The following is a 27622-nucleotide window of genomic DNA, read 5'->3' as shown; positions in this document are numbered from 1 at the left end:
CATTTATTTGTAATAAATAGAAAATGCAATGTAGGGCTGGAAAAAGATTAAATGAAGAGTTTTTTTGCAAAACGAGATAAATCAATTTTTTAACAAAACATGTTTATTATTATGTTATCATGTTATTATTTTGTTTTATGGTGCTACTTAGCTGTATCTTTTAAGTTATGAAGGTTTAAATCAAAACAAACCAACTGCAGTTGCATTGAAATTAATTGGAATGCACAACCAAAAAACGAGATTTCTGAACAATTAAAAAAACGGTGGTTATCTCGTTTTGCAACGAAACTCTTCAAATATACAAAAAAAAGTAATGTTTTGCATAATATATGTGTGTGCTGTGTGTAATTATTGTGTTTATTTAAGCACACACACATACATATATTCATGTCAAATATTTTTTATTTATATATAATTTTTTAAAATGTATATGTAATATAGAATATATAAAAATATAAATAAATATATATACACATGTAAATGAGTCTTTAATACATACATGAATGTGTGTGTACTTATATGTACATAATAATTACACACAGCATACACTCATATATTATGCCAAAAAGCACTTTTATTTTGTATGCGATTAATCGCGATTAATCTTTTCCCAGCCCTACAATATAGTATTAATTTTAATGCATAAAATTATCAAAAAACTGAGGTTTGTGTTGGTTTGTTGCATACTCTTGTCACAAATGCATAAATTACAGTAACTGCATTATTATTACCGCTAAAAGGTTTTGAAGTTTTGAAACTACATTTTTAGACCTTTCCGACAATATATAGTTTGTCGTGATAGATTAACAGTTAGGGTTAGGTTTCCTGCTCACGGGACAGCGCCATTAAACGGGTTAAAAAGCACATATTAATGTCTGATTCTGCAAAACCTCATTCTACATCCTTAACCCTCCCCATGTCTACCAATACTTAATATTATCAACAACTTTACTAAGTATTAGTAAGTAGTAGTTGGAGTATATTGAGGGAAAAGAACCGGTACTTATTAGTAAGTTAAAGGCGGAGTGCACAATGTTTGAAAGCCAATGTTGATATTTGAAATCACCAAAACAAACACACCCCTACCCCAATAGAATCTGGACCTTCTTTTAAAAGACCCGCCCCACACATACGCAACTCGGCAAGTATGTCGGTTAGTAGACACGCTCCTTACTGCTGATTGGCTATAAGTGTGTTTTGGTAGTCGGCCCGTCTCCTTTTCCAATTTTTTTTTCAAACATTGTGCACTCCGCCTTTAATAGTGAGAATTGGACCCTAAAGTGGGACCAGAAAAGTTTATGTACTTTTATATGATTAATTCGAGCCGTTTCAAGCCTATTTTTGTATCATTTACTTAATAGGATTTAGAAAGTAATAAATAATTAAATACTTTTTGAAGAAAGTTATTTGTACAGTAATCTTATTGCATGATTAAATGGACACTTCACCCATTTGCATTAAGCTTTGTACGGTTAGAACCCCAGTCATGTTTTTGAATGGTCGTGCATAATTTCCTCAGTTTCCCCTGAGAGAGGAGAAATACAGATTTCAGTGTTGCACTTCCTTGTTTCAATTATGTAAAAATCATCATTTTGCATCATTGAAAGCAGGAAGTCCAATATCTTTGTTGAGGGGGTGAGACTACAAACACTCTTTTTCTCGGTCAAATGTATGTTACATTTCGACTACAAATATGACGCACTTTCGATAAAGATTAATGTTTCTACGGGTGAAATGCTCCTTTAAAGATGTAATAAGCAACTAGTAATTTTTAAAGAGTTATAACTGTTTTTTGGTTGTGCATTCCAATTAATATTAATTCAACTGCAGTTGGTTTGTTTTGATTTAAACCTTCATAACTTAAAAAATACAGCTAAGTAGCACCATAAAACAAAATAATAACATGATAACATAATAATAAACATGTTTTGACAAAAATGTTAAAAACTGATTTATCAGGTTTTGCAATGAACCTCTTCATTTACTTTTTTTGAGTAACTTACCCAACACTGTACACTTGTTACTAGCTTTTTAAATCAGGTTAAGCAATTTTCACTTGTTTTTATAACCTATTTTAATAGTTTTATAACCTATAACAAAAAAATTAAAACAAATTAAAATAAAAATGCAAAGTGTAGTGAAAATGTAACTTAAAATGTAACTTAGATTGACAACTAAACCACCTAAAAATTGAAGAGTTTTTTTTTATGGTGTAGCAATGCATAAAGTGAGTGTCATAGTCTATATTTGCTTGGGCAAGCATTGCTCACGTTTACTTTTGAAAATGTAAACACGTCGTTTATTTATAGTCTTTCATATCTGTAACGAGATAAACTTGGTCAATGTCTTTAAATAGAGACAATAATAACTTATTCGCTCATGTTTGCCTCCTGCCCAGACGAATTGTGAAAACATCCCAAGCATTTCTCTCACTGTGCCAAATGCCCATATTGACAAAATATTCAGATTTTCTCACATCCTCCTCTGCGTTTTTTTTTTCTTTTTCGGGGAAACAGCGGTGCCTTCAGTAGAACCTTCATATTTTTTGTTTAGTTTTCTCTTTCCTAAAGCTTTGCTTTATCTTTTCATAGACAATACAGTTTTTCAAGGTATGTCATGCGCTTTAATACGTGAATAAGCTTATGAGTTACGCAAGTGTCTTTTCTCACACTTATCTGTCTCATTCTGCGCTCTCACCCTCTCCGGCCTGTGGTGAGTTTATCTGTGGGAGTCCAAGGCCGGAGAAGTGAAAGCAGGGGATGTAGTCCCTGGTGTTCCTGGAATCCCTGCCATATTTCACCATCCCTCCAGTCCTCCCGTTTTCTCTTGACTGCTGTGGTCGCTACTGTTTAGTCTGCACAGGGTCTGTCTCAGCCCGTAGATCAAAACACAGTCGCGTTTCCTTACTGCAAACGGGGGCCTTCATTGTTTTGCGTCTGTGACCCTGGGTCTCTAACATAAAGTATTATTCTCCTCAGAGGCTGTTTTGAAGGTTTAGCAGTTTTGAAGGTCTTTTTTATTACTGTGGTTAAATTTTTTTGGATTGGTAGACAAGTTTGATTGCAAAAATGATTAAATAATTTCCCAAAAGCAGTTTCAGTGCTTCTTTAAAATCTGTAAGGCACCGGTGTTGTTAAAGGGATAGTTCGGCAAAGACATTTTCTAAAATAACTGAAAATGTGTTTGTTTGTAAAATGATGGACATACACTTCACTTACGGCTTGCGTTTGATTAAATATTGGGTTAAATATCATTTTTGGCTGAACTATCCCTTTAAAGGAATAGTCTACTCATTTTCAATATTAAAATATGTTATTACCTTAACTAAGAATTGTTGATACATCCCTCTATCATCTGTGTGCGTGCACGTAAGCGCTGGAGCGCGCTGCGACGCTTCGATAGCATTTAGCTTAGCCCCATTCATTCAATGGTACCATTTAGAGATAAAGTTAGAAGTGACCAAACACATCAACGTTTTTCCTATTTAAGACGAGTAGTTATACGAGCAAGTTTGGTGGTACAAAATAAAACGTAGCGCTTTTCTAAGCGGATTTAAAAGAGGAACTATATTTTATGGCGTAATAGCACTTTTGGGAGTACTTCGACTCGGCGCAGTAACACCCTCCCTCTCCCATTATGAGAGTGAGAAGGGGAGCGAACTTTTCAGGCGAGTCAAAGTACTCCCAAAAGTGCTATTACGCCATAAAATATAGTTCCTCACGCTGATGTGTTTGGTCACTTCTAACTTTATCTCTTAATGGTACCATTGAATGAATGGGGCTAAGCTAAATGCTATCGAAGCGTCGCAGCGCGCTCCAGCGCTTACGTGCACGCACACAGATGATAGAGGGATGTATCAACAATTCTTAGTTAAGGTAATAACATATTTTAATATTGAAAATGAGTAGACTATTCCTTTAAGTGCTGTTGGAATTGATATGAGAATTCCCTACAGTTTCCATGACTACCGGTCACTCTTCCTTTTCACCAATTCCCACTTTTCTATATGCTTAACAGGTACACGCTGGATGAATTCGCAACAGCGCGGCGCTCCGCCGTTGTTCGAGGCTTCATCGATGCCCTGACACGCGGCGGCCCGGGCGGCACCCCTAGACCCATCGAGATGCACTCTCATGACCCGATGAGGTATAATCCCACAGCCGCGTGCATCCCATCCAATCATTCCATTCAAAAGCGTGCAGAAAATACAACAGACATCACTTTCCCGCTCCAAAAAGAATCACATTGTAACAGCTGTAATTACTGGGGGTCGTTTTTAGGGTCACGCTGTTGTTAAACGCTAAAAGCCTCTCCATCGCAGATTAACGTTGTCACACGTAAAACCGTAGGCTCTTATGTTCTCCGTGTGCTGTTGCCAAGTCTACCAAAGCTGCAAATCTAATTCAACCTGTAAGCACATTAAACCCAACCTGGCTCTTTCAGAGAATTACTTAGCGTGGGTTCAGAGAAAGGTTGGACTGTTGAGATCTATGGATCGCAGGGCACGCTCCAGGCCAGCACCCCTGCCGAGCGGTCGAACGTCTTCCTCCTCCCCTCCTGTCAAGAACCCGGAACATCGATAAAAGTGGGAAGCAGTTTGTTCTCAGAATGGTGCTTCCTCCCCGCTGGCTGTGTTAAAGGATACGGAGCCAACGTAATGATAGCCAACTGTGTGATAGCCTCAAGTCTTAGAAAATCTTTAAGTTAACTGGATGTAACTACAATTCTGGATATCTAGACACAACGTTTCTCAGTATTTAATCATTTGATCATCCACCCACAGGTTTCCACCTGCGAAGCTGTTTTTAGTGCTGTTTACAGAGACGACATCACTATTACTACTAGTACTAACCCTACTATTTCTCCCACATGGTTTGTGAAATCGTACACATGAATGAAATCATCCAGAATGTTGAGCATAAACGCACTTTTGCTTTTATCTTACATACAGTTTTCACCTGGTGAATGATGAAACTATAACAATCCAGAATACCCAGCAACCAACTCGCATTGCCCTAGCAACCACCCCGAACATCACAGCAATTTCAAATGAATGAAACACTCTATAATTATGTCCGAATTCGCCCCTTGCCTCCTATAGTGCACTTATAGGGTGCCGGACATTTTGCAGTGTTGTCCGAATTCTGAACAACTCGATACCTACATTTGTTCTCTACTTTATACCCACAATGCACTCTGATTACATTCGATGTACACATTTAAGTATTTCCCATGAAGACAATATGAGAAGACCGTGTGACTGGAATCAGTTTGGAGGATACTGACAGTAAACAGTAAATTTATGTTTATATACTTGTTGTTTGCTCTCGTTTACAGTTTTTTCTACTTTTTAAAAATAAAGAGATGAATTCAGATGCATTACATCCGCCATGTTGATACATCACGTGACATACAGCGTCATAACAACTAGTTAAACGAGCGCAATTTAACCACAAGGGACAGCTGTTTAATATATGTATTTGCTTTCAAATTGAGACGTGTTACCACTTTCAACACCTCTCCTTCGTCGCCGTCATTGGATAACTCCTCTCCCTGGGGCTCACAAGATAGTAAAGTGTCCATGAATAAACCCTTGGGTACTTTTCACATATTTAAGTAAATCGATATAAGAGTAAATAAACGTAACAAACAGTTGTTTTTGTTCTCTTTATTATCAACTGATACAATGAACACAACCAAATGTGACAAAGAGTAAAAAATAATAATTTACCGTTTCGAGTTTGTTAACAATATGGACAACACTAAAAATTGCTCTACATTAAAGAGAAAATTGGAGTTCACACCACAACTTTAGCGGTAAAGGTACAAGGGTCTCATTCATCAAGAAAGCTGATATTGGTTCTCATTACAAATTATGCGTGAGATGTGAATACGGATGTTTTTACGAACAAATCGTGATTTAATAAAAAATTTCGTATCAAAATAATCACTTTTCAATAGGGGTGTAACGGTACGTGTATTCGTACCGGACCGTTTCGGTTCAGGGCTTTCGGCACGGTGCACACGTGCACCGAAAGGCCGAATGCAATCTTTTATGTGTGCCTGTGCGGAACATAATACGTGCGTTTCCACACGAACATATTAAGTGGCGGAAGTCTCCGCGTTCAGCGCAAGTCTTCTGTCAAACATATAACATAATTCGGCCCGCAGAAAGATTTTAATTTACTTAGTTGTATATTCGTTTGATTATTGATGTAAACGTTTACGTGTAGTGTCTAAAAGCACATGTTATTGAATTTTTTAGTTCAAGGTTTTAGTTGAAAAAGTTTAAGAGAAGGTTAAGAAAAGAGTTACCAACTGTTATAAAATAATGTAAAAAAGAACTTTGCAGTAGTATTTTATTTATTATTTTTTCATTTTATATATTATATATTAATAAAAAGTGTTTAAAAAAGTGTAAACAAATTGTAAAAAAAAGTTTATAGTAATAAACAACCTGCAGTTTAATGTTTGCATTTTCCCCTTACTGTACCGAAAATGAACCGAACCGTGGCTCAAAACCGGTGTACGCACCGAACCGTGATTTTTTTGCGTACCGTTACACCCCTACTTTTCAAAATAACATTTTACGGTCCATAAGCCACATTTTTTTCATATCTTGGCTGGAGCTGCGTCTTATAGTCGGGTGCGCCTTGTAAGTCAGTATATGTTCATTTTGACATTTATGAGGCAAGAGACATCATTACCGTCTACAGCCGTAAGAGTCCGCTATATGCTGCTTCTATTTTTATGTAATTCAATGGATTCAGTGATGCCGAATGACGAGTATGAAACTTCACGGTAGTTGGCTTGTTCGGTTAATTTAGTCTATTCAACCTTCCAGGTAAGTTCTGTATGTTATGGTTTATCGTTTAAATAACTGATAATATCACTTTAATGTACAGACATCTATTCAGCCTGCTGTTCTGTCTGCTATTGTTTAGTTGAATAACTTACCTTTCCAGAGTAAATGTCTGTTCTTCGGCTTGGATTTTCTGAAATCATTTTCTAAATAAACACGACGTAAAGTCCACTGTGACTTTTATATATGTTATTTCATCTTAATGACGCATTTATGAATGATGCGACTTATACTTCAGTGCGGCTTATAGTCCGGAAATTACGGTAATCATATTCTAGGCTATAATTATAATGTGTATGATAATGTTGATATATAACATTTACATGATTATATTTTATATTATAATATTTTCTGTATTATACATTATTATAGGACTACATGATCTATATTATTAATATATACATTATATTATACATTATCATAGCCTACTTATTTTTTCTACATATATAAAGAAGTTGACGTAATGACAAAGCTTCACGCTCTCCTTCTTCGCTTTTTAAATCTCTATATGAAAGCGTCTGCTTAATGCCTAATGTAAACATCATGTAAATGTAATGAGAAGTTCAAACGTCAATCACTTGATCTCCAGTCTGTTTTATTTTAGATACAGATGCGCCTCTCTGTCATATAAATTAAATGTCATATTTGTTAACGCATCCAATACTTCTTTAATGTTACTCTGGTTGGTGGACAGCACTGGCTTCCTCCAGCGACAGCAAAACCTCCCAATTAAAAAAATCCAGAGAAAATCGGAATTTTACCGATAATAAATATAATCATGGATTTCTTTTCAAAGCTCTTTTGCTTCTATTACAAACTGCTTTAAATTTTTCTGTGGACTAGCACTGCGCTGCGGCAATCTCTTATATGGAGCTGGTTGGACGTGTTTTATGCAAATTAACAACCTCCTGCACGCGGCCGCTCATGTATAACACTCCATATTCACAAACGTAAGAGCAAGTATAAGAACAAACTCATGTGCATATGCACGTGTTGTGAATTAGGCGGAACGTTTTCGTGAGAACTTCAAGTGTGCTTATAAATAAGAAAAACGTACACAACTATTAGTGAATGAGACCCATCGTTGGGATCAGTTTTGTGGCAATTTTTTTTCAAGTGATGAACGATAAACCATTGACAGCCAAACAAATCAATTTGAATTTAAAGTACTTGTGTATTTGAAATGGTAGACAACATTGTGGAGAGGCTCTTTGCTGAGGTTAATAACATAAAATACCTCATGTATCCAGCGCTGTTGCCATATAATTAACTATGTAATGTTTTATTCTACTACATAGTACTGATGTAGCATGGTGTATACGTCAGTGTCCAAAATAGCTCACTCATTTTTGTTCACTCTTTCCCAATAGTGGACTATTTAGCATTGGCTATACAGGAAATAGTGTGTGAGTGAATTTGGGCACAGCTTATGAATTTCAAATAGTGTGTGTCCCTGTATGTTTTCTGTTTAAAATGACTATTCGAATGATCTTGTCAGGTATGTTGGGGACATGTTGGCCTGGCTCCATCAAGCCACAGCCTCAGAGAAGGAACATCTGGAGGCTCTGCTCAAACAGGTTACCGTGCAAGGTACGCCCGCCCCACCCGACTTGTACCCGACATTATACCAAATGTTGAAAGATGCCTAGTTATTCCCGACTTTGTGTTTGTGAGGAAGTTGCAGATAGATTTTGTCATTGTGTTTGTATAGGAGTTGAAGAGAACATGCAGGAAGTGGTTGGTCACATCACTGAAGGAGTTTGCAGACCACTTAAGGTGAGATTAACACTACCACTTAAACATTAAAGGATTGGTTCACCCAAAAACGAAAATTCTCATTATTTACTCAACCTCATGACATCCCAGATGCTTTATATTAAAATGCTGTAATGGTTTTGTCTAATAAAGGGGTCAACATGGTTCCCGAAAAAACTTACCTCCGTCATTAAAGTAATCCAGTTGATTAATATATGTCTTCTGAAGTGAAATGATAGGTGTTTGTAAGAAAAAAAGTTAAGGAAAAAACTGAAAAAGTTAAAAAAATAAGTCTGTCAAAGTGAGAGATAATGATGATTTGTGTGTGCATCAATAAAAGGATCCCCAAAATAAAAATGTGCAATACCCAAGTGAGCAGATAATGTTTCTTTTTTCAAAAGCACATTGTTATGTAGCTTTGTTGATTTTTCTTGTTCTCTGTCAGGTTCGTATCGAACAGGTTATTGTTGCCGAGCCAGGTGCAGTTCTGCTGTATAAACTTTCCAACCTTCTCAAGTTTTACCATCACACCATCAGGTACACAAATCAGGGCTTCTAATGGGTTTACTGCCTTCACTTGAGAGTAAACATCTTATTTTAATGAAGGATCTCCAGTCATGTGATGGGTTTTGCTGTACAAACAGTAACAGTATAAAGCTATAACAAAGTGCAACGTGAATTCAAATCCTGATGCTTGTCTTCTCCGTCCTCACAGTGGCATCATGGGTACCAGCGTTTCCTCTCTGTTGATGACTATGGATGAGATGCACATGCTCAGTAAGAAGATGTTCTTTAACAGTCTCAGCCTTCACGCCAGTTGGCTAATGGATAAAGTCGAGTACTTATCCTTATAGTTTATAGTCCTTTATGATTGTTACTGTACATAAAACATAAATACTTAGTGTAGTGAAGTCAGTAGGGAAGTTTGCGGTACATTTTTGACTGATGTACAGAGCTTTTCTTTAGCATGCTTTTGTGTGACATTAAGTGACGTGTGATCTGTCATTCTTATTATTCAGCTTTATTGATTTAGTTAACTTTTCATTCATTTAAATGCATTTACTGACCAAAGTTTATTTTTACTGTCACTTGGCACTTGTGGAGTGGGCCCTCACAACTTTACAGTCACATTTGTCTCATTTCCTAAATTTTGTGTGTACTGTAAATGTTTGGCTTTTTGTTTGCCAGTAGGGGTGGGAATCGCAGGGTACCTCACGATACAATTCGATACATGTCTCCCGATAACGATAGTATCACGGTTCGCCGATTCTCCGATAATCGATGTATTGCTTACAAATTATATGCCGATACATTGACGATATCTGCCAAACTATAAAAACAAAATGTCCAGGGAAAGATTAAGTGTAACTTTTCTCTTTATGCAAGTCCACAAAAAGTTTTTAGGTATAGTGCTCCAGACTACCTTTTCTACTAAGACACTGTAGCCCCTGACTGAAAATTTTAAGAGGGCAGAGATGTTAGGTGCACACGTTATGTCAATGAATGCAATTACTGACTTTTTCCCCATAATATCTGCATTAGCCTACTGGCAAATACTTTGATAATAAATAGACATATCCTTTTATCTATAATGTAGGTGTTCGTTTATAAGTTGTCCCGCTCTCTCTATCTCTCATCTATGCCATATTTAATGACCCCGCATCTTCTTGTGGTTAAATCTGTGTTTGATTTCAAGTTCACGCGGGGCTGCGCAGACCATCGTTATATTACTGAGCGGTGAGCGCAAATGAGCAGTAAAAACACGATCGCACATTCGTTTTTCTGTGGGCTTGCAATCTACTCGTCTTTCAAACTGAAATAACAACTAGAAAAAAATGCAGGTCGCCCATGTGTGAGTACAAATGCTCGCGCTGTCTCATTTGTGCACAGTCTGAAGTCCTGAGGTAAATGAACAATATATAAGCAATGTGTATAACATTTCAAGCACATTAAACATTTTGTGCTGATAGCTTTTCTTTGTAAACGGACACATTTAACAAAATATAAATGTGTTTTGTATAAACATTTATAATTTTATCAGCCCATCAATGGTATAAAAGCATTTCAACTTAAATGGCTGAGGCATCTATTATTTTACGTGCATCCGCCATCCTATCCTAATTTCTTTCAACGTTTGTTCATGTTTTCATCATTCCAATCTTCATGTGTTTAGCGCCACCCCGAGGAGCCATTAAGTAATGGCGCTGGAAAATCTATTTAGGGCATCTTGTTTATTAATTAATTTATCAATATTTGAAGCCAGCGTATCGATTCTCGTATCGCAGAGGCCGACGATCGATACATCGTCATATCGAGATTTTGGCACACCCCTGTTTGCCAGTGATGGCACACATGCCAGTAAATTATCGCAAGTAAAAAAGCATTATATTTTAAGTAGTTAACTTCAGACAACTACTCTTCTTTAAGGAATAGTTTAACAGAAAATGAAATACCCCTTAATTAACTCTTTCCACGCCAGTGTTTTAAAAAAAAAGTTGCCAGCCAGCGCCAGCATGTTTTATGATTTTCACAAAAGTTTAATGCCTTCCGTAAAATGTTCTTCTTTAAATATATAACCATACAATATATCAAATGAAACAACAGACCCTCTACTTTCAAACAAAAAAAGTTTCATCCTACCTTCATTTGTTCTCTTTTTATCGCCTCTCAAATATGGGTAGGTTTCTTCAAAAATACCACATTTTGAGCAAAAAGCAGAGATAATTTCATTTTTGTGAAGGACTTTTGATAGAGATCAGATTCAGAGCGATCCTCACAACATACACAGAGTTTAAACCGTTTGCCTTAAGGGAATACTTTCGGGTTTTATAAGTTTGTTAAGAGCGCCACCTGGTGGATAATAGCGGAAATACGGATTGCCGGAAAAATTCGTTATTGGGAGGGAAGCGTTTTCTCTTACTTGACAAGTTAACTCGTCAGTGGCGGGCAGTGTTGAGGGTTACGCATTACAAGTAACGCGCATTACGTAATAATATTACTTTTCTGAAGTAACTAGTAAAGTAACGCATTACTATAATATTTGAGTTACTTTTTTAAAAAAGTAATTCAAGTTATTTTCAGTTAAATTAATTCAATTTAAAAATTAAATAATCTACTGAACTAAACTGAACATAGCATAGAATTATGAAAATGTTTGCGATCATAAAAAACACCTGCAAGGCCTGAAAGAGATCAAGCCTCAGCCAAGTAAGAAAAAGTAACCAAAAAGTAAAAGTAACGTAAGCATTACTTTCCATGAAAAGTAACTAAGTCATGCAATAAGTTACTTTTTTGGGGAGTAACTTAATATTGTAATGCATTACTTTTAAAAGTAACTTTCCCCAACACTGGTGGCGGGGAAAGAGTTAATAAGTCTTACGATCAGTCTGTAAGATGATATGTGTTATAATAAATAAGTCCTTTTAACTGTAAAATTATTCATGTACTTTACATACTGTAACAAAAAGTAATTCACTATATCAAACGTACAATGAACTATTTGTATTATAATTTTTTTAAATATAAACCAATACTATTTATTCATTGTATGTACATTAATGTATTAACAGACATTTCTTGCTAGGTTATATATTGTAAAATAAAATGTGTCATACGAGGCAACAATTTTCAGAGTAATGTATATGATTCTAAGTTTCGAGTGCAGACAAAATTTGTATGCAAGCTAGACTAATAAATCCTACTGAGGTGGAAAATAGTTTTTTGGATATCAAACTTTCATTTATATAATCTAATTTATAATTAAATCACACAGTGCCCTGATTTTTTCATTAGATGAACCATCTGAATGTACTGATTCATTAAAAATGATTTAGATTTTCCAACACTACAAAGGAGAAAGAGGACCATTTGTGAAGAATGAACTTTAATGAGTCATTTATTCTAGAGGTGATCTGATTAGATCATTGCCCCATCATTATTATATAAAATATGCAATTTCAAAGGCTGTTATTATATGATTTTAGTTGAATAAACGATTCATATATTTCATCATTGCGGATTTCTTAAAACAGTGTAAAAATTTTGTCTCGTCTCCTGAACCCAGTCTCGACTCTCGTCTCGTTACACCCCTAATAATGTTACAAGCTACTGTGCTATGTAATGCAACATTAAAAACCAGGATTAAAAACCTGAAACCGCTGTCTTGCTACTGTAAAGCCACTTCATTTTAGGAACAACCAGCTATTGTCACGATACTGAAAACATACAGTATGTAGGCTAGTAGCATAGTTACTTTTAGTTAGTTACTCCCCAAACTGGTTTGCATGTTGTACATCTTGTACACTTGTGTTGCAGTCAACATAACTTAAAAGTGTCTCGTCAACGTAACGGTCACTCATCACCAAGTAAGTTTGCTTGAGTTTTTCCACCCGGCTGAGAAACAGCATTCTCTGCACCAGGGACTTAAATGAACCCCAGAATATCCCCAAACACGTACAGGCTCCTTTAAAAAAAGCCCTTCATCGACAAGTGGATCAATAGCCAGAACAAGATGGCCCCCTCGCCACACTTCTGAGAGAATTATCACCTTAACAGCGCTCTAATCAAATCACCTCAAGCTTAGGACGTTACGTATCGCTCACCAACACCGCTCGGTGCCAGGAACACAAGCCAGAGCTAATAAGCCCTATTAGAGACAGACGTGCTTTAGATAGTGCTCGCTTAGCAGGGTGTTTATTAGTAAGCCTTCAGTTTCTTTGTCATGCATGCTCAACTTGATTCTCATGGTCCTGAGCATGAGCTGGAAGAGTAAACACCGCTTTTTAAAGTTAACTGCAGCAGTTGAACCTTAAACGGCATTTTAAACTAAACAAAAGAGATCTGTCTTTTAAAGTCAACGTTACAGATGATGCTCATTTTATTCAGATGTCAGACTTATTACAGTTAATATATTTCATCCATATATTGAACATTCTCTCTTAATGTATTCACCCTCATGTCATCCAAGATGTATACTGCATGACTTTTTTCTGTTTACATGCAGTTTTTATTTTCTGATTATTCACAAATGTTTGTGTTTATTATTCACACACAGCCCAATGCAGAGAAATGAACTCCCATATACTGTCCACTGTTTCAGTTTACTTTACTTGACAAACACGTTCATATGGACGTATTTTGTTATTCTGTGCCATGATGAAGACATAAATATTATGACGGTTTTATACACTGCTGTTGCTTTATTTAAACTGTTTCTGGATGAAGGCAGACTGCTGACAGCGAGTCGTGTTGACAGAGTTCAGGGAAAACTTCTTAGTTTAAAACGAATTCACGCTTAATGTTTGCGGACTTCAGTTGGTGCAGTATAGATGCGTTTACATGGCCGCATACTGCGGTTAAAAACGGCACCTCTTTTAATACGATTATTCTTGATGCGATTATGAGCGCAATCTTATTATTTTTATTAGGGCTGTCAAAAGATTAATTGCGATTAATCGCATACAAAATCAAAGTTTGCTTTTGCGTAATATGTGTGTGCAATGTGTGTAATTATTTTGTATGTATAAATACATATGCATGTATGTATTTAAGAAACTTTTAAATATATACATTTATTTACTTTGATATATTTTTATTATACAGATTAAAATTAAATACATACATAATTTTTTTCTTAAATGTATACATTTATGTGTGTATTTATATATACAAAATAATTACACACAGTGCACACACATATATTAAGCAAAAACAAACTTTTATTTTGTATGCGATTAATCTTTTGACAGCCCTAATTTTTATCGAAGTATTGTGTTTACATGAGTTAAAGGATAATCACAATATTGCCAAAATCCCATAATAATCGCATTATGAGGGTACATGTAAACATGGCCAATGTTTTGACCTCATTAGGTGATCCATACATCATAAATTAAGGGCTGGGCAATATACCTACAATTTAATGTCCGGATATTTTTATATATTTTAACGATGATTAATCTATAGTATATATATTCTTACTTCTGCTTTAGATTAATTTTAAAAATATATTTTAAAGGGGGTCGCACACTGAACGAGAAGTGCCGTTCGGCATCGCGTCACATGTAGGACAACTCGCAGGTATCGCACACACAGGACTTGTACATTAAATAGCACGAGCTTAGTTAGACAGAGTCTACTTCAAGATGCAAAATATGCATTAGCCTATGTTAATCGATAAAGGAATACCACCGTTTTTCAATATTTTACTATGTTTTTACCTCAACTTAGATGAATTAATACATTACTATTTTTTTTCGATGGGTGCACTCTTTGTACAGCCGTCATGAATGTGTTAGCATTTAGCCTAGCCCCATTCATTCCTTAGGATCCAAACAGTGATGAATTTAGAAGCCATCAAACACTTCCATGTTTTCTCTATTTAAAGACTGTTACATGAGTAGTTACACAATTTTTTAGTTTGTAGCACTTCGACCTCTGCTACAGTAACATCATCACTCCTGTCGACTCCCCCTCTAGCTTAAACTTCCAAAGTCAGGAGTGATTATGTTACTTGTGCATAAGTTACTTATGCATTTTATATTACATTTGCTTTCTGTCATTGTCACTAAAGTCTTTCTTTCTATCTCAGGTCGAGCTCCCTCCTCCTGATCTGGGTCCCACTGCCTCCCTTACTCAGACTCTGTCGCTCCTCAGAGAGGTTTTGGCCTCCCACGATTCCTCTGTGCTACCTCTTGATGCCCGTCAGGCTGATTTTGCACAGGTGACTGGTTTAACTTCATGTTTTGTTGCAAAATTCAAAGTGTTTAGACTTGTTATTCTGTAGATCCTGGGCGTTAGCCATTTAAACTAAAATGAGAGCTTGTGCTATAGTTACAGTTAAATGCCATTGTTGAGCATGATGACTTGCCCCCTAAAACAGTTTAGCCAGCTGCATAAAAAGAATAACATCACAAGTTTCAATAAAAATATATTTTTTAAATGGGTCTTTATGGTTGCTGTGCACTTACAGTTTTAACTGTATTGTTTATTAAAAAATCTATTGGCCAATCAGCATCCAGGAACTGAAGATTGAATTGTTAAGGTTACCTTAATAATGTTGCTTTTGAATACTTCTGTGCTTAAGCCATACATGTAAGTCTTTACTTTACAACTTACAGTATTCAGAGAAATAACGTTGACCATCAGTGTCATAAAACTTTATTTCTATGCATTTACACTTGTCTCACTGAAACAAAATGTACGCTGTACACCGGGTGAATTTAGATCATGATTTTTAATGTAAGTCTATGAAGCCCTCTGCCCATTGGGAATACCAAGATGGTCGTTCAAACTCATCTGGTGGCTTTACTTCTCGCCGTTACGTTTTATGCGCAATCCAGTCATTTATATAGATCAGTGGTTACCACACATGATCTTAGCATCACCTAAGGGAAAGCCCTTTTTAAAGGGATAGATCATGCGAAAACCAAAATGTGTATTATAGTACTAATATTATGACATGAATGCTATGTATTCATGTTCATGTCAAACAGGGGTCATGCTTTTTTCCTTGTTTTTTTCCAAAATGTTTGTTTCAGGTGTTGTCCTGTATCTTGGACCCTCTGCTGCAGTTGTGTACAGTATCAGCCAGTAACCTTGGCACAGCCGACATGGCCACATACATGGTGAATTCCCTCTACATGATGAAGACCACGCTGGCTCTCTTTGAGTTCACAGACAAACGCTTGGAAATGCTGGAGTTTCAGGTAAGCTGATATTAAAGGAATAGTTTACTCATTTTCAATATTAAAATATGTTATTACCTTAACTAAGAATTGTTGAATCATCCCTCTATCATCTGTGTGCGTGCACATAAGCGCTGCGACGCTTAAATAGCATTTAGCTTAGCCCCATTCATTCAATGGTACTATTTAGAGATAAAGTTAGAAGTGACCAAACACATCAACGTCTTTCCTATTTAAGACGAGTAGTTATACGAGCAAGTTTGGTGGTACAAAATAAAACGTAGCGCTTTTCTAAGCGGATTTAAAAGAGGAGCTACATTTTATGGCGTAATAGCACTTTTGGGAGTTCATTCATAGCATTATCATTAAAAAATATATATTTTGAGAAACATATTTTTATTTAACACAAAGTAATTTATAATGCAGATTGCAGAATCATACTAGCGTTAAGAGTTATGGTATCATAAATGCCTTATTTAAGCTTTAATCATTTAATATACTCTTCTTTCTTATTCCTTATATATAACTGTAAATGTAGTTATGTCATAAGTCATTTATTATTTGTTATTGTGTACACACTGTAGATTGAGGCACATTTGGACACTTTAATCAATGAACAGGCGTCATACGTTCTGACCAGAGTCGGTCTGAGTCACATCTACAGCGTTGTCCAGCAACAAACCACAGAGCAGGTGAGACCTCATTCAAAACTCATTTTCATGAGGAAAGGCTGTTCCTAGATCAATGTGTAAATTTAACTTGAAATGGCTGCTGTTTACAGCATTTTAGACACTTTTCTCTTCTTGGTTTGCTCATCTGGTTTAAGATGTCTGCTCTTAAATCACAGAATGTGTGCGTCTTCACAAGACCTAGACCTCAATCAAATGGTTAAGCACATTTTTTGTCAATATATTTTTTTGAGAGGAGTATCTAGCTGATCATCTCTACCATCTGCTTGAGGTATATTACGCCAAAAAAATCCACTAGATGTTAAAGTGTCAATCAACAGCACTTGTCACAACACTTCTTATGTCAGAGACAAAGAAATCACTCCTGCCATGTGATCTGTTCATGCTGCAAGGAAAGCATATTTCTTTACATACTACACTGTAAGAGCCATAACTTTACAAAATTATTTTATTTCGTGCCATGAAAAATAGTATGTTTTTAATAGTCTTGAAAAAGATAAAGTTTTCAGATCATGCATTTGTAGTCAGAGTGTACTATTTGCTGAGAAATATAAATGTCTGATCATTCACAGCTATGAATATAAAACCAAGGTAGTTAAAGGGTTAAAGGAGATTTTTAGATGAAATTGTGGCCCTCTTTGACTAATACAATGCAAGTCTGTTAGTCTGCAGTTTTTTTGAGAGTCAAAAGTAAAAACGGGCTACACAAAAGTAACATGGCTTTTGATTAGGGATGCGCTGAATGTTCGGGAACTGAAATTATTCAGCCGAAAATAGTGGAAAACGAATTTTTGGTGTTTGGCCGAACAAGTGATAAAACAGATTTATTAAAGGAACAGTATGTAAGAAATTTATATCAATTAATCATAAAATGGCCCTGATATGTCACTAGACATTAAGAAATCATTTTCATTTCAAATATTTATATCACTGACAACAGTGGTGTGGCCAGGATATTGTCATTTAAAAAGTGGAGTTGCAGCCCTCAACTGATGTTGATGTTGTCATTTTGTGTATTGGCCACAAGTTGTGTGATTGCAGTACCAGTTTTAGCCACAAGTTTTGTGATTGCAGTACCAGTTTTGGCCACAATCCTACATACTGTTTCTTTAAAGTTTAGCCAAGACTCATTTGTGGTCGAATGTAAATTGAACAGTTTCAACAAATCAGAAAGCTTTCCGATCAGAGAATTGAAGTGTAAAAAGGCCCTATAATGTTTGCTGGAATATTTAAAAATTTTCTTTGGCAAATAATGTGAAATAAAGGGACATTCTGGAAATGTAACTTAGGCAATGGTGAAAAAACTGTCAAAATAATTAGGGAAATGAAAAAAATGTTTCGTTTGTCGTTTCAATTAATTCAGCTTTAGCCAAGAATTTTTTCAGATGCATTTCTACTTTTAGCTAAAAATCTTGTTACTGCTCAATTGGAAAAACCAATGTCACTTTTAACTTGGATGGCCTGAGTAAGCTTTCAGCAACTTTTCATTTCCATAACCCCATCTGTGTAAATAAAATGGTGACCAATACTTCTTACAATTTCCAAAAAAGACAAGAGTAATTCATGGCGTGTCTGGAATTGTATATTCACCATTTCCTGTTGGAATACTAACAATTTGTATGACAAACTGAAATGAAAGTAATTTGCTTTCCAAATAAATCAAGATTGCATGTACCCATGTGACCCAATTCAAAATGTAACATCAACCTGCAAACTCCAAACGGTTGAACTCTAAACATGACTCCCTTAAACCATACATGACCCCTTTAATTACTGTTCAGAAAATTGAAAAGGTTATGATGTTTTGGAAAGTCATAAAGATGAGTAAATAATGTCAAGGGTTTTATTTTAGGATTAATTATCCTGTTAAAGGATGTATCATGAAAAACTTAAACTACTGAATTGTAAGCAATGGACAGTTTTCATAGTTGTGAGAACGGTAGAAAGGTCCAACCTTTCCTTTTTGCTCTACGTGTCCTTTAGCATTTATATCTGTATAAAAGCAAACATGTCATTGAATGTTCTTTATGCTGATTTGCATGCATACAAAATTTGACTATTAGGCCACAGACCAAAAATTTGGTTAAACTTGAGTATTGTAAATGCCATTGCCAAATCTCACAATGGCAAAAATGTGCCAGGTGATTCAAAATTATAAAGTTGATGATTATTAACTCTTTCCCTGCTAGAATTTTTTTTAAACTTTCATCCTATCTTCATTTGTTTTCTTTTTATCACCTCTCATATATGGGTAAGTTTCTTCAAAAATACCTAATTTTGAACAAACGGCTTAGATAAATGCATTTTTGTAAAGGACTTTTGTTAGAGATCAGATTCAGAATGATAATCAAAATATACACAGAGTTTTTACTGTTTTTGGATCAGTGAATGCTTCACTTTTGGATAAGAGCGGAAATATGGATTGCTGTTAAAACTCGTCATTGGCAGGGAAGCGGTTTTTTTTCTTAATTGACGAGATAACTCGTCAATGGCGGGGAAAGAGTTAACTACCATTAGCTTATTTGAGATGGCAAATTGACTAGGTGCACAAGATGGCGTCTATTAACTTCGGGATTTGAGTGTACGCATCAGTACTTCCGGTCGAAGTGTTTACGCACTGCAAATGACAGCATCTAGCTTACCTTGTTAAGTAGAATGAGTTCTTACTTGCTTTCAAACGGAAAAACGGAGCATTACATTGTTTACTCCCATTCGTCACGTTATAATAACACAAGTTTTCACTCCTGTAAATACTGTGGTATGGGCTCAGTGTTAAATCAAGATCCGTAGGGACAGCTTCAACCCTACGAAAATCACTCGTATGTGCGTGTGACTTCGACTGCTAAGGGGTTTAGGAGATCTATAAAAGAAGCTATACCGGTTCCCTTACACTGGACTTGACTATTATACTTTATAATTTATGTATTTCTTATATTTCCATGTAAATACATTATGACTGTTTCTAATTGTAAACGTTTCTTGTAATGAACTTCCAATGAAAGTATTTCTAAAATGTTTTCATGTAAATACTTTATAATTAATGTTTCTAATTGCAAGTTTCCGGTAAAAACCTTCTAATGAATGCATTTCTAAAATATTTTAATGTAAATACTTTAGAATGAATGTTTCTATTTGCAATAGTTTTTGTAAATACTTTATAATTAATGTTCTATAATTTTGTTAGACATACTTACCAGAATTGATTAATTAAACAGTATTTTTTGACATCTTTTACATTATTAAAAAGGTAATTATTTTCAAACAACTGTGTACACTTACATAAAACCTTTAAACCCCATTCTACACAACTTAAGAGATGGACAGTTACACGTTACCACTAAGGAAAGTTTAGCATTGCTGTTGCTTTATACACCTGACTCACAGCATGATAGCATTAAGAGGAGGCCACACATAGGAGCACATTAAAAGTAATATATTTATTTTATTTTAATACTTAACTGTATCATTATTACCAATATTATTTATAAAGAATCAATGTTATATGTACAGTGGATTTTAAAGAGGAAATAATGTAGTGCATATTATTCAAATTAAATCCCATAAGTGATGGGAACCCTCTTCAAACATTCATTCATGTAAAAATAAAAATAATCTCCCTTATAGTTTTAGCCACCTCACAGTCTCTGTAGATGCATTGTATGGGAATACCCTCCTCTGTAAAAACACCAAAAATCACACCACTACATCGCTATAAGAAGTAGCTGGCATCCTGGCTCTTTCTGCGAGTCTGCTTTTATTTCAGCATTGCACTCTGTATTTTCAAGTAGCTACAGTCATTAAATTGGGACATTTAATTTCCAGCAGTCCGAAGGGTGGGCTCTCAGCTGGGTCAAACACAACATAGTGGTTGCAGAGTTCTCTTTCAGCCACACAGAACAGTCTGCCACTGAAATGTCAACTGGTGAGCAGTCGTCAAAGACAATCTACACATTAAAACAAAATATACAGTATGTTATTTCACATACAGAATCAGGACACACATTCAATACAACACAGAAAATGACAAAGCTGAGAGCAGGCTGGTCAGGTAAGTTATGAAAATAGGCTTATCCATGTCAGGTTATCAAATGCATAACACTATACACAATACTGTAATCTAAGGACATCCCAATATATCACCTGTCTCAATTTACTCACTTTCATATAGAGTTTTATAAAAACAGTGAAAGTTTAAAGCATAAGATAGGTACAGGGTACAAAATCAGTACTTAAATATCACTTGCCAATGAACCTTAAAGATAACTGACCGTTCACGGTTTATAATTAACATACAGTAAAAAACACAAGCCGTCAGAACCATTCTGTGGTTTCCATGAAAGCTTGGTGTATGTTAAGATCCTTTATTCGTCATTTTGCAACACAGGCATATCAAAACCACAAATAATAAACCTGATTGAGGCTTTGAGCTGATAAACACTTCTAATTTTTTACTCCCACTCCAAGCCAGGGTCGTGAGGGTTCTCCCCCTTTAGCATTGTAGCCCTGATCGCTCCCTCCCTGATGAATCTTTGGTTTGAAACTGTGAGGTTTGGACATCATTACTGTTATTAATACAGTTAACTGTACATCGTTAAAACCATCAAATAGCCTGTCAAGTTGTCAAAGTCAGTAGAAATTTACTAACTGTTAGAGCTAGCCAGTCAATCAGCTAATGTTATAACTTACCTTCATAGTTGTCGATGTAACTTGATATATACACCTTGAACAACTTTTTCCTTTTGCTCATCGGAGCTGAGCATGCTGGTGTACTAGCCGATAGACATCGGTGATTGTTACTTTGATAGATCTTGCAGACATTGTGTTTAAAACAGCGCCACGATTCATATCTTCCTCTATTCATATCGCGAAACCGGAAGCTTACACGCGTACACTCAAGAAAGCGGAAATAGAAAAACGTCATCCCGTGCAACTAGTCCATTCCACAGATACTGAAGACTATAAAGGCATTTACATATGCAGGGTAGCAAACTCATCAAAAAATAATTAAAAAATGCCTTCTATGATCTTATACTTGGGACGTTTCATGAGTTTGCGCTGACTTGCAGCACAGCATCTCTGCTTCTTCCAGGGTTCCCACGGGTCCTTGAAATCCTTGAAAGTTTGTTTATCTGGGGGAAATAATTCAAGGCCCTGGGAAGTTTTAAAAAAAATCCATACATAGATACAGGTCATTGGAAGTGCTTGAATCTATGCAATAAGTTTTCTGGAAAAAAATTCATATTATTCCCTGTGTAGTGTAGGATAATATCATAAAAATTCTAGACTTTATAAGCACACTTGCTAAACTGTTCGCTTTAAATGCTTATATCTTCTGTATGTGAATGTTGATTCAAAATGCTTTTTTGCATAGTTGTGTTTGACAAATGAAAATGTTTTGGGTTATGTATGTAACTGTTGTTCCCTGAGAAGGGAACGAGACGCTGCGTCTCCCTTGTCATACTTCCTGCATCCCTGTAACGCCGTCTTTGACAATATTTCAGATAGTGATATACTTCCTGGCTCCCGCGTCACCCTGTCTTTGTCGTTAAGCCTCACCATTGGTTGAATTTGGTATACACATTCAGACACACTTACCCCTGGAGCCGTCCCCAAAGTGTCACTGCAGTGACGCAGCGCGAGTTTCCTCGAAAGGAAACTAACAATGTATCTTAAAAGGTAACATGATGTAACCTTGCTCTCACTTGAAATGTGTCCCCACATTTAGTCCTTGAATTTGAGGGTATTGGACCTGGAAAGTCCTTGAAAGGTCCTTGAATTTGAAGTTAACTTAGGTGTGGGAACAAGACAAAGTGCTACTAATAAAAAATAGCTTGAATAAAACATCTGCCAAAAAAATGCAATCTGTTTTTGAGGTCTTTGACAGTTCTGTCTATATTTTATCTCAGGCAAGCCAGAACAACATTTGTAGCCATCTTTGTACTTGTATTAGCCACTAACGCACAGACACGTGCACACTAATAGCACACATTACTTCCTTATTATATCTCTTCATTTTAGAGGAATACTCTATTGTTTATTCTGCCCATCTTTAGACCCTATTACCATGGTTACTCCTCTGTTAGCGGTTCATGAATGAAATGAAAGTGCGGATTTTCACTCAACTTCATCACATGGCAGGAAATGAGCTGAGGACACAAAATAGAGTTTATGCTGTAAACATAATTACCTTTATATGTCTGTTGCACATATACGGCAGAACTAACTGAGCAAATTATCTCTGAAATGTTTTATTAGTGAAGTGGCTTTGGACAGCTCCGAGGCTTGGAGAGCTCAGAATCTCTTATCTTTTATGTGTGCCTTTATTTAATTCATTATATGTACTTCTGATGTACTGTTGATTTCAGATTATTGTATCTTAAAGTAATAGTTCATTCAAAAGTTCAGTTATAATTCACCTTGTCACCATGCTGTTGCAAACCTGTATTCCAGCAACCAAGTTACCTGCTTCCCCACTATCTAGTGTGCCAAAATCAGTATGTCAAATGAGGAATATGTCTGAATGTGCAGTGTTAATGAATCAGTAGGTTAAAATATTTCGATGGACACTTGGCTATTCCACAGGCTGGCATGAAGGACGTATCAGGTTTAAAAATGACGATCACTGTTCGGAAGTAATATCTGCTTTGAATGCAGTACATGCTGTCACAGCATGCATATAACTTACTTTCATAGAAACAAAGAGATTGTGGACATGATGTCTAGTTTTGAAAATAGGGAATGAGACGGCAATTTTGTGGGGAACAGTAACGTTACAAGCTTTTCCTCATATAAAGGAAAATTGTATTTAATTTATGCTCATGTCAAGTGTTAACATGGAATTGTGTGACTTTCTTACAAAAAGCTAGTATGACTTTAAACAAACAATGTGACTTACAGTCAAACCAAAATTTATTCAGACACCTTTAAAGGGGATAAATCATGAAAATGTGACTTTTCCATGTTTAAGTTGCTATAATTGGGTCCCCAGTGCTTCTATCAACCTAGAAAAAAAGATCAACCCAGTGGGGGTGTCAACAATAATCGATTCGGCAATGCAGCAAAGTGTCATAATCGATTATGTCACTGTTTATTTTCTGGCCTCGAGTGGACAATAAAGTTGTGAAGTTTCAATTACTTCCGGTGGCATAACAACAACAATCAAGATGGCCGAGGCGGAGAGAGATGACCGTGATAGACGGGTAAATAAAAACGCATCATTTTCCATGGAAAGTGGACATATGGGCACATTTCGGATTCTATGAAGTTAATGGGAAACTAGACAAGACTTACGCTGTGTGTAAAATTCTCATCTCAGGTATATAATTGTCATTGTCTTAAAGCTGCTCAGCTTCTCTTTTTGTTGAGAATAGTTGCACTTGACTTTACTACTTGACTGATGAAAAATTTGCCTTGTTGTGTACAGTAGAATTCTGATGCATTGCAATGCATCGTAGAATCGAATTTAATTTAATCGTTACCTGGAGAATCGAAATTGAATTGTGAGGGCAGCACCAATGCACACCCCTACAACCCAGTAACTTAGTTTTGATAAACCATTCTCTGCAAGCATGTAATTAAATAGGTCAATGAAATTTGGCTCCCCCTGTGATGTCCAAAAGGAATAAAATTCACCACTTAATCGGCACTTTCTAACCACGGCACTGCCATTTGGTGCTTTTTTTGAAAATATGCTCATTTTCCAGCTCCCCTATTTCCATTCAGCTGATCTCTGGTTCTGGCAGTACCACTTTTAGCATAGCTTAGCACAATACATTGAATCTGATTAGACCATTAGCATCATGCTCAAAAATAACCAAAGAGTTTCAATATTTTTCCTATTTAAAGCTTGACTCTTCTGTAGTTGCATTGTGTACTGAGACCGGCGGAAGGTGAAGAGTTGTGATTTTCTGGTCAGATACGACTAGGAACTATACTCTCATTCTGGCGTAATAATCAAGGACTTTGTAACATGGCTGCAGGAGACGCAATGATATTACGCAGCAGCCGAAAATAGTCCTCTTAGTAACTTTCTATGGCAGGGGACTATTTTCGGGAACTGCGTAATATCATTGCGCCTCCTGCAGCTATGTTTTGGCAGCAAAGTCCTTGATTTTTACGCCAGAATGAGAGTATAGTACCTAAGCATATCTGCCTAGAAAATCACAACTTTTAATTTTTCGTCAATCTTATTACACGATGTAACTACAGAAGAGTCAAGTTTTTAAATAACTCTTTGGTTATTTTTTAGTGCGATGCTAATGGTCTAATCAGATTCAATGGATTATGCTGAGCTATGCTAAAAGTGCTAGCACCAGACCTGGAGATCGGCTGAATGGATTCCAAAATCATAAAAATCAAGTGTTAAACTTTAGGGGAGCTGGAAAATTAGGATATTTAAAAAAAAAGTGGAGTGTCCCTTTAAAAAGGCACATCCAAAATTGGCAAATTTTGCCAATTAATAAATTATCTATATGGTATTTTCAGATTAACCTTCACATACGTACGGACACCAGATTTACTAAACAGAGCAAATTAGCATGAGAGCGCGATTCCCAAAAAGCACAAATGGGAGTGGTAATATCTGCGAGATATTTACTAAATCGCGCAAATAAAATAACACAGGCCTAACAGCTGATTTCCATAATGACCAACGCAATTTACTAAGAGAAGCGCAAATTAGTTAATGGTCGTAAATTAGCAGAGCTGATCTTGAGTTCAGTTTCCAAAAAATTTGCGTCTGAAAGGGAAACTGCTAGAAATGCATATGCAATAAGGTCATGCGTAAAAATAACTAGACCACACATTTTCAGCGCTAATAAGCCACTGCTCGTCTTTAGTAAATCTTGACATAGTTATTTAATGTCAAAATGATGGTTTGCGCTGGTGCAAGCTGTTAGTAAAAATATTTATTTTACATCTTAAAAAAGTCTTGTGAAATGTCCTCTTTAACATTTCTCACATTATGACTCAGGGCTTCAGTCTGCCACCAAATGTTGCGAGTGTGCCACTGAATTTTACATCCGGTCGCACATGTGCGACCAGTAAATTTGACCTTTTTTTGTGATGTGACACTGAATTTGAAACAGCACGTTGTACTTTTTTGCATCTATCATCAAAGTATTTGGTATTTTGGAAATTAGTAGAAATGTGAATATTTGGTTAGCATGTTGATTTACGGTGTGTGCCCCTAAATTTTCTGGTTGCGCCCCTAAAATTTTCATTTGGGGCTACTGTGCTCCTAGTGAAAAAGTTAGTCTGGAGCCCTGTGACTGTATATTTGTTGTAGTATAGATAATAGTAATACATTTATTTCAAATTTGTATGTAGTATATAACATTTTAAATGTGCTGCCTCCTTCCACACTTTGTGATTTCATACATTTTCATCCTATAGACTCTGTAAGACCTACTAGACCTACATGTTATTTTTTTGCCGTTTTTATGTGTACCTCTGTTAATGACTACCTGCCAAGGGACCATGGATGAAAATTAGCCATTGGCTAAATTTGGTACAATACATGAAATGAAAATTTATTTATGTTAAGATTGTACATGGTCACTTTTTAAATAAATTTTAATTAAAAAATGAGTTAAACTATTTGATATTTCACTGGTTTTGGCCATCCTTCTGTTAGACTGTTTTACAAATGAATTATAGTATGTTGAAGCTGTCAGCTGTCAAATGCAAGTAGATAATACCAATTAAGGTCAACCAATTACCAAGCAATGCTTAATTTTGTTCAGTCTGTGGTGTAAAAAAAGTCGCATTAGCAATTAAAGAAAAAACACTTAAGCAAAACATGGTCAGGTCAAAGTGTCTGTATAATTTTGGGTCACATGTTTATCGGTTTTGTTTGTAGTCCACTGTATGAATACATTTTGGGTATAATGTGTCAAATATCTGGTGTCTGAATCATTTTCGGTTTGACTATAATAAAATAACAATTCTTTTGTTTGGGGTTTGACAATTCTTATATGCTTACATTCTTCAAAATCTCTCCTTTTGTATTTTAGAAATTTAGAAATAAATTGTTACATTATAGTAACATATTCACACAAAAAAATGACAAATTTTAATATGTGGTTAATTGTTCCTTCAAGTTGAAAGTTTTTGCATTTACAGACAGCCTTGATCTTTCAAGTTAAGCTCAGTAATTGTCAGGTGAAGACATTTCCAAGAACTCGATGACTCCTACGAATACGTGAGGACATTTAAACAAGGTGTTATATTACAGAAGACAGGCGAGAAAGAAAAAGCATAGAAAAGAAGTGTGTGTGGGTCTTGGCACTGCACTGCAGTCCGGGCATTTCCACGCCTGTCCTCATCACACACCCCCGTAAAAGGCTGGCGTGTGACTAAGCGTCTCTGGACACCTGCTGTCCACCAGCACAGGACACAACTGTCTCGCCTACTGCATCAATGTCTTCACTGTCAACTCGTGCTGTTAATTACGGTCTGTCTCGTCTTTATATGGCTCTTGCTGCCCACAACAAACATGATTAATGAACCTGGCCCTTGAAAGCCAACGTTGTGTCTCATTTTGATATCAGAATTTTTAAACGCTTCACCCCTTCAAGGTTTATTTGTGAGGACCTCCCCCCTTTCCTCTTGATTTTTTAACTTTTAAGAAA

General features: G+C 36.0%; 1 protein-coding gene and 1 long non-coding RNA gene across 2 annotated transcripts in view; one reads left to right on the top strand and one right to left on the bottom strand.

Annotated features, from left to right (window-relative positions):
- The window catches only part of cog6 (component of oligomeric golgi complex 6), a 69450-nt gene that overhangs the window by 30686 nt on the left and 11142 nt on the right, over window positions 1-27622 (top strand). The window contains exons 9-16 of the mRNA XM_055195925.2: window positions 4018-4146; window positions 8361-8452; window positions 8574-8638; window positions 9063-9154; window positions 9333-9450; window positions 15207-15338; window positions 16156-16323; window positions 16887-16994. Of these exons, the coding sequence (XP_055051900.1) occupies window positions 4018-4146; window positions 8361-8452; window positions 8574-8638; window positions 9063-9154; window positions 9333-9450; window positions 15207-15338; window positions 16156-16323; window positions 16887-16994 (904 nt within the window). The remainder of the gene's footprint in view (window positions 1-4017; window positions 4147-8360; window positions 8453-8573; window positions 8639-9062; window positions 9155-9332; window positions 9451-15206; window positions 15339-16155; window positions 16324-16886; window positions 16995-27622) is intronic.
- LOC141361562 (uncharacterized) lies at window positions 20409-21926 on the bottom strand. Its single transcript, XR_012367686.1, has 2 exons — window positions 21678-21926; window positions 20409-20935 (listed from the first exon to the last, which is right to left on the bottom strand). It is a non-coding gene; the product is annotated as an uncharacterized lncRNA (long non-coding RNA).

The sequence above is a fragment of the Misgurnus anguillicaudatus genome, chromosome 24 (assembly GCF_027580225.2).
Source record: "Misgurnus anguillicaudatus chromosome 24, ASM2758022v2, whole genome shotgun sequence".
NCBI lineage: Eukaryota > Metazoa > Chordata > Actinopteri > Cypriniformes > Cobitidae > Misgurnus > Misgurnus anguillicaudatus.
Note: the sequence above shows the minus strand (reverse complement) of the source record. Positions and strands in the feature narration are given on the sequence as shown.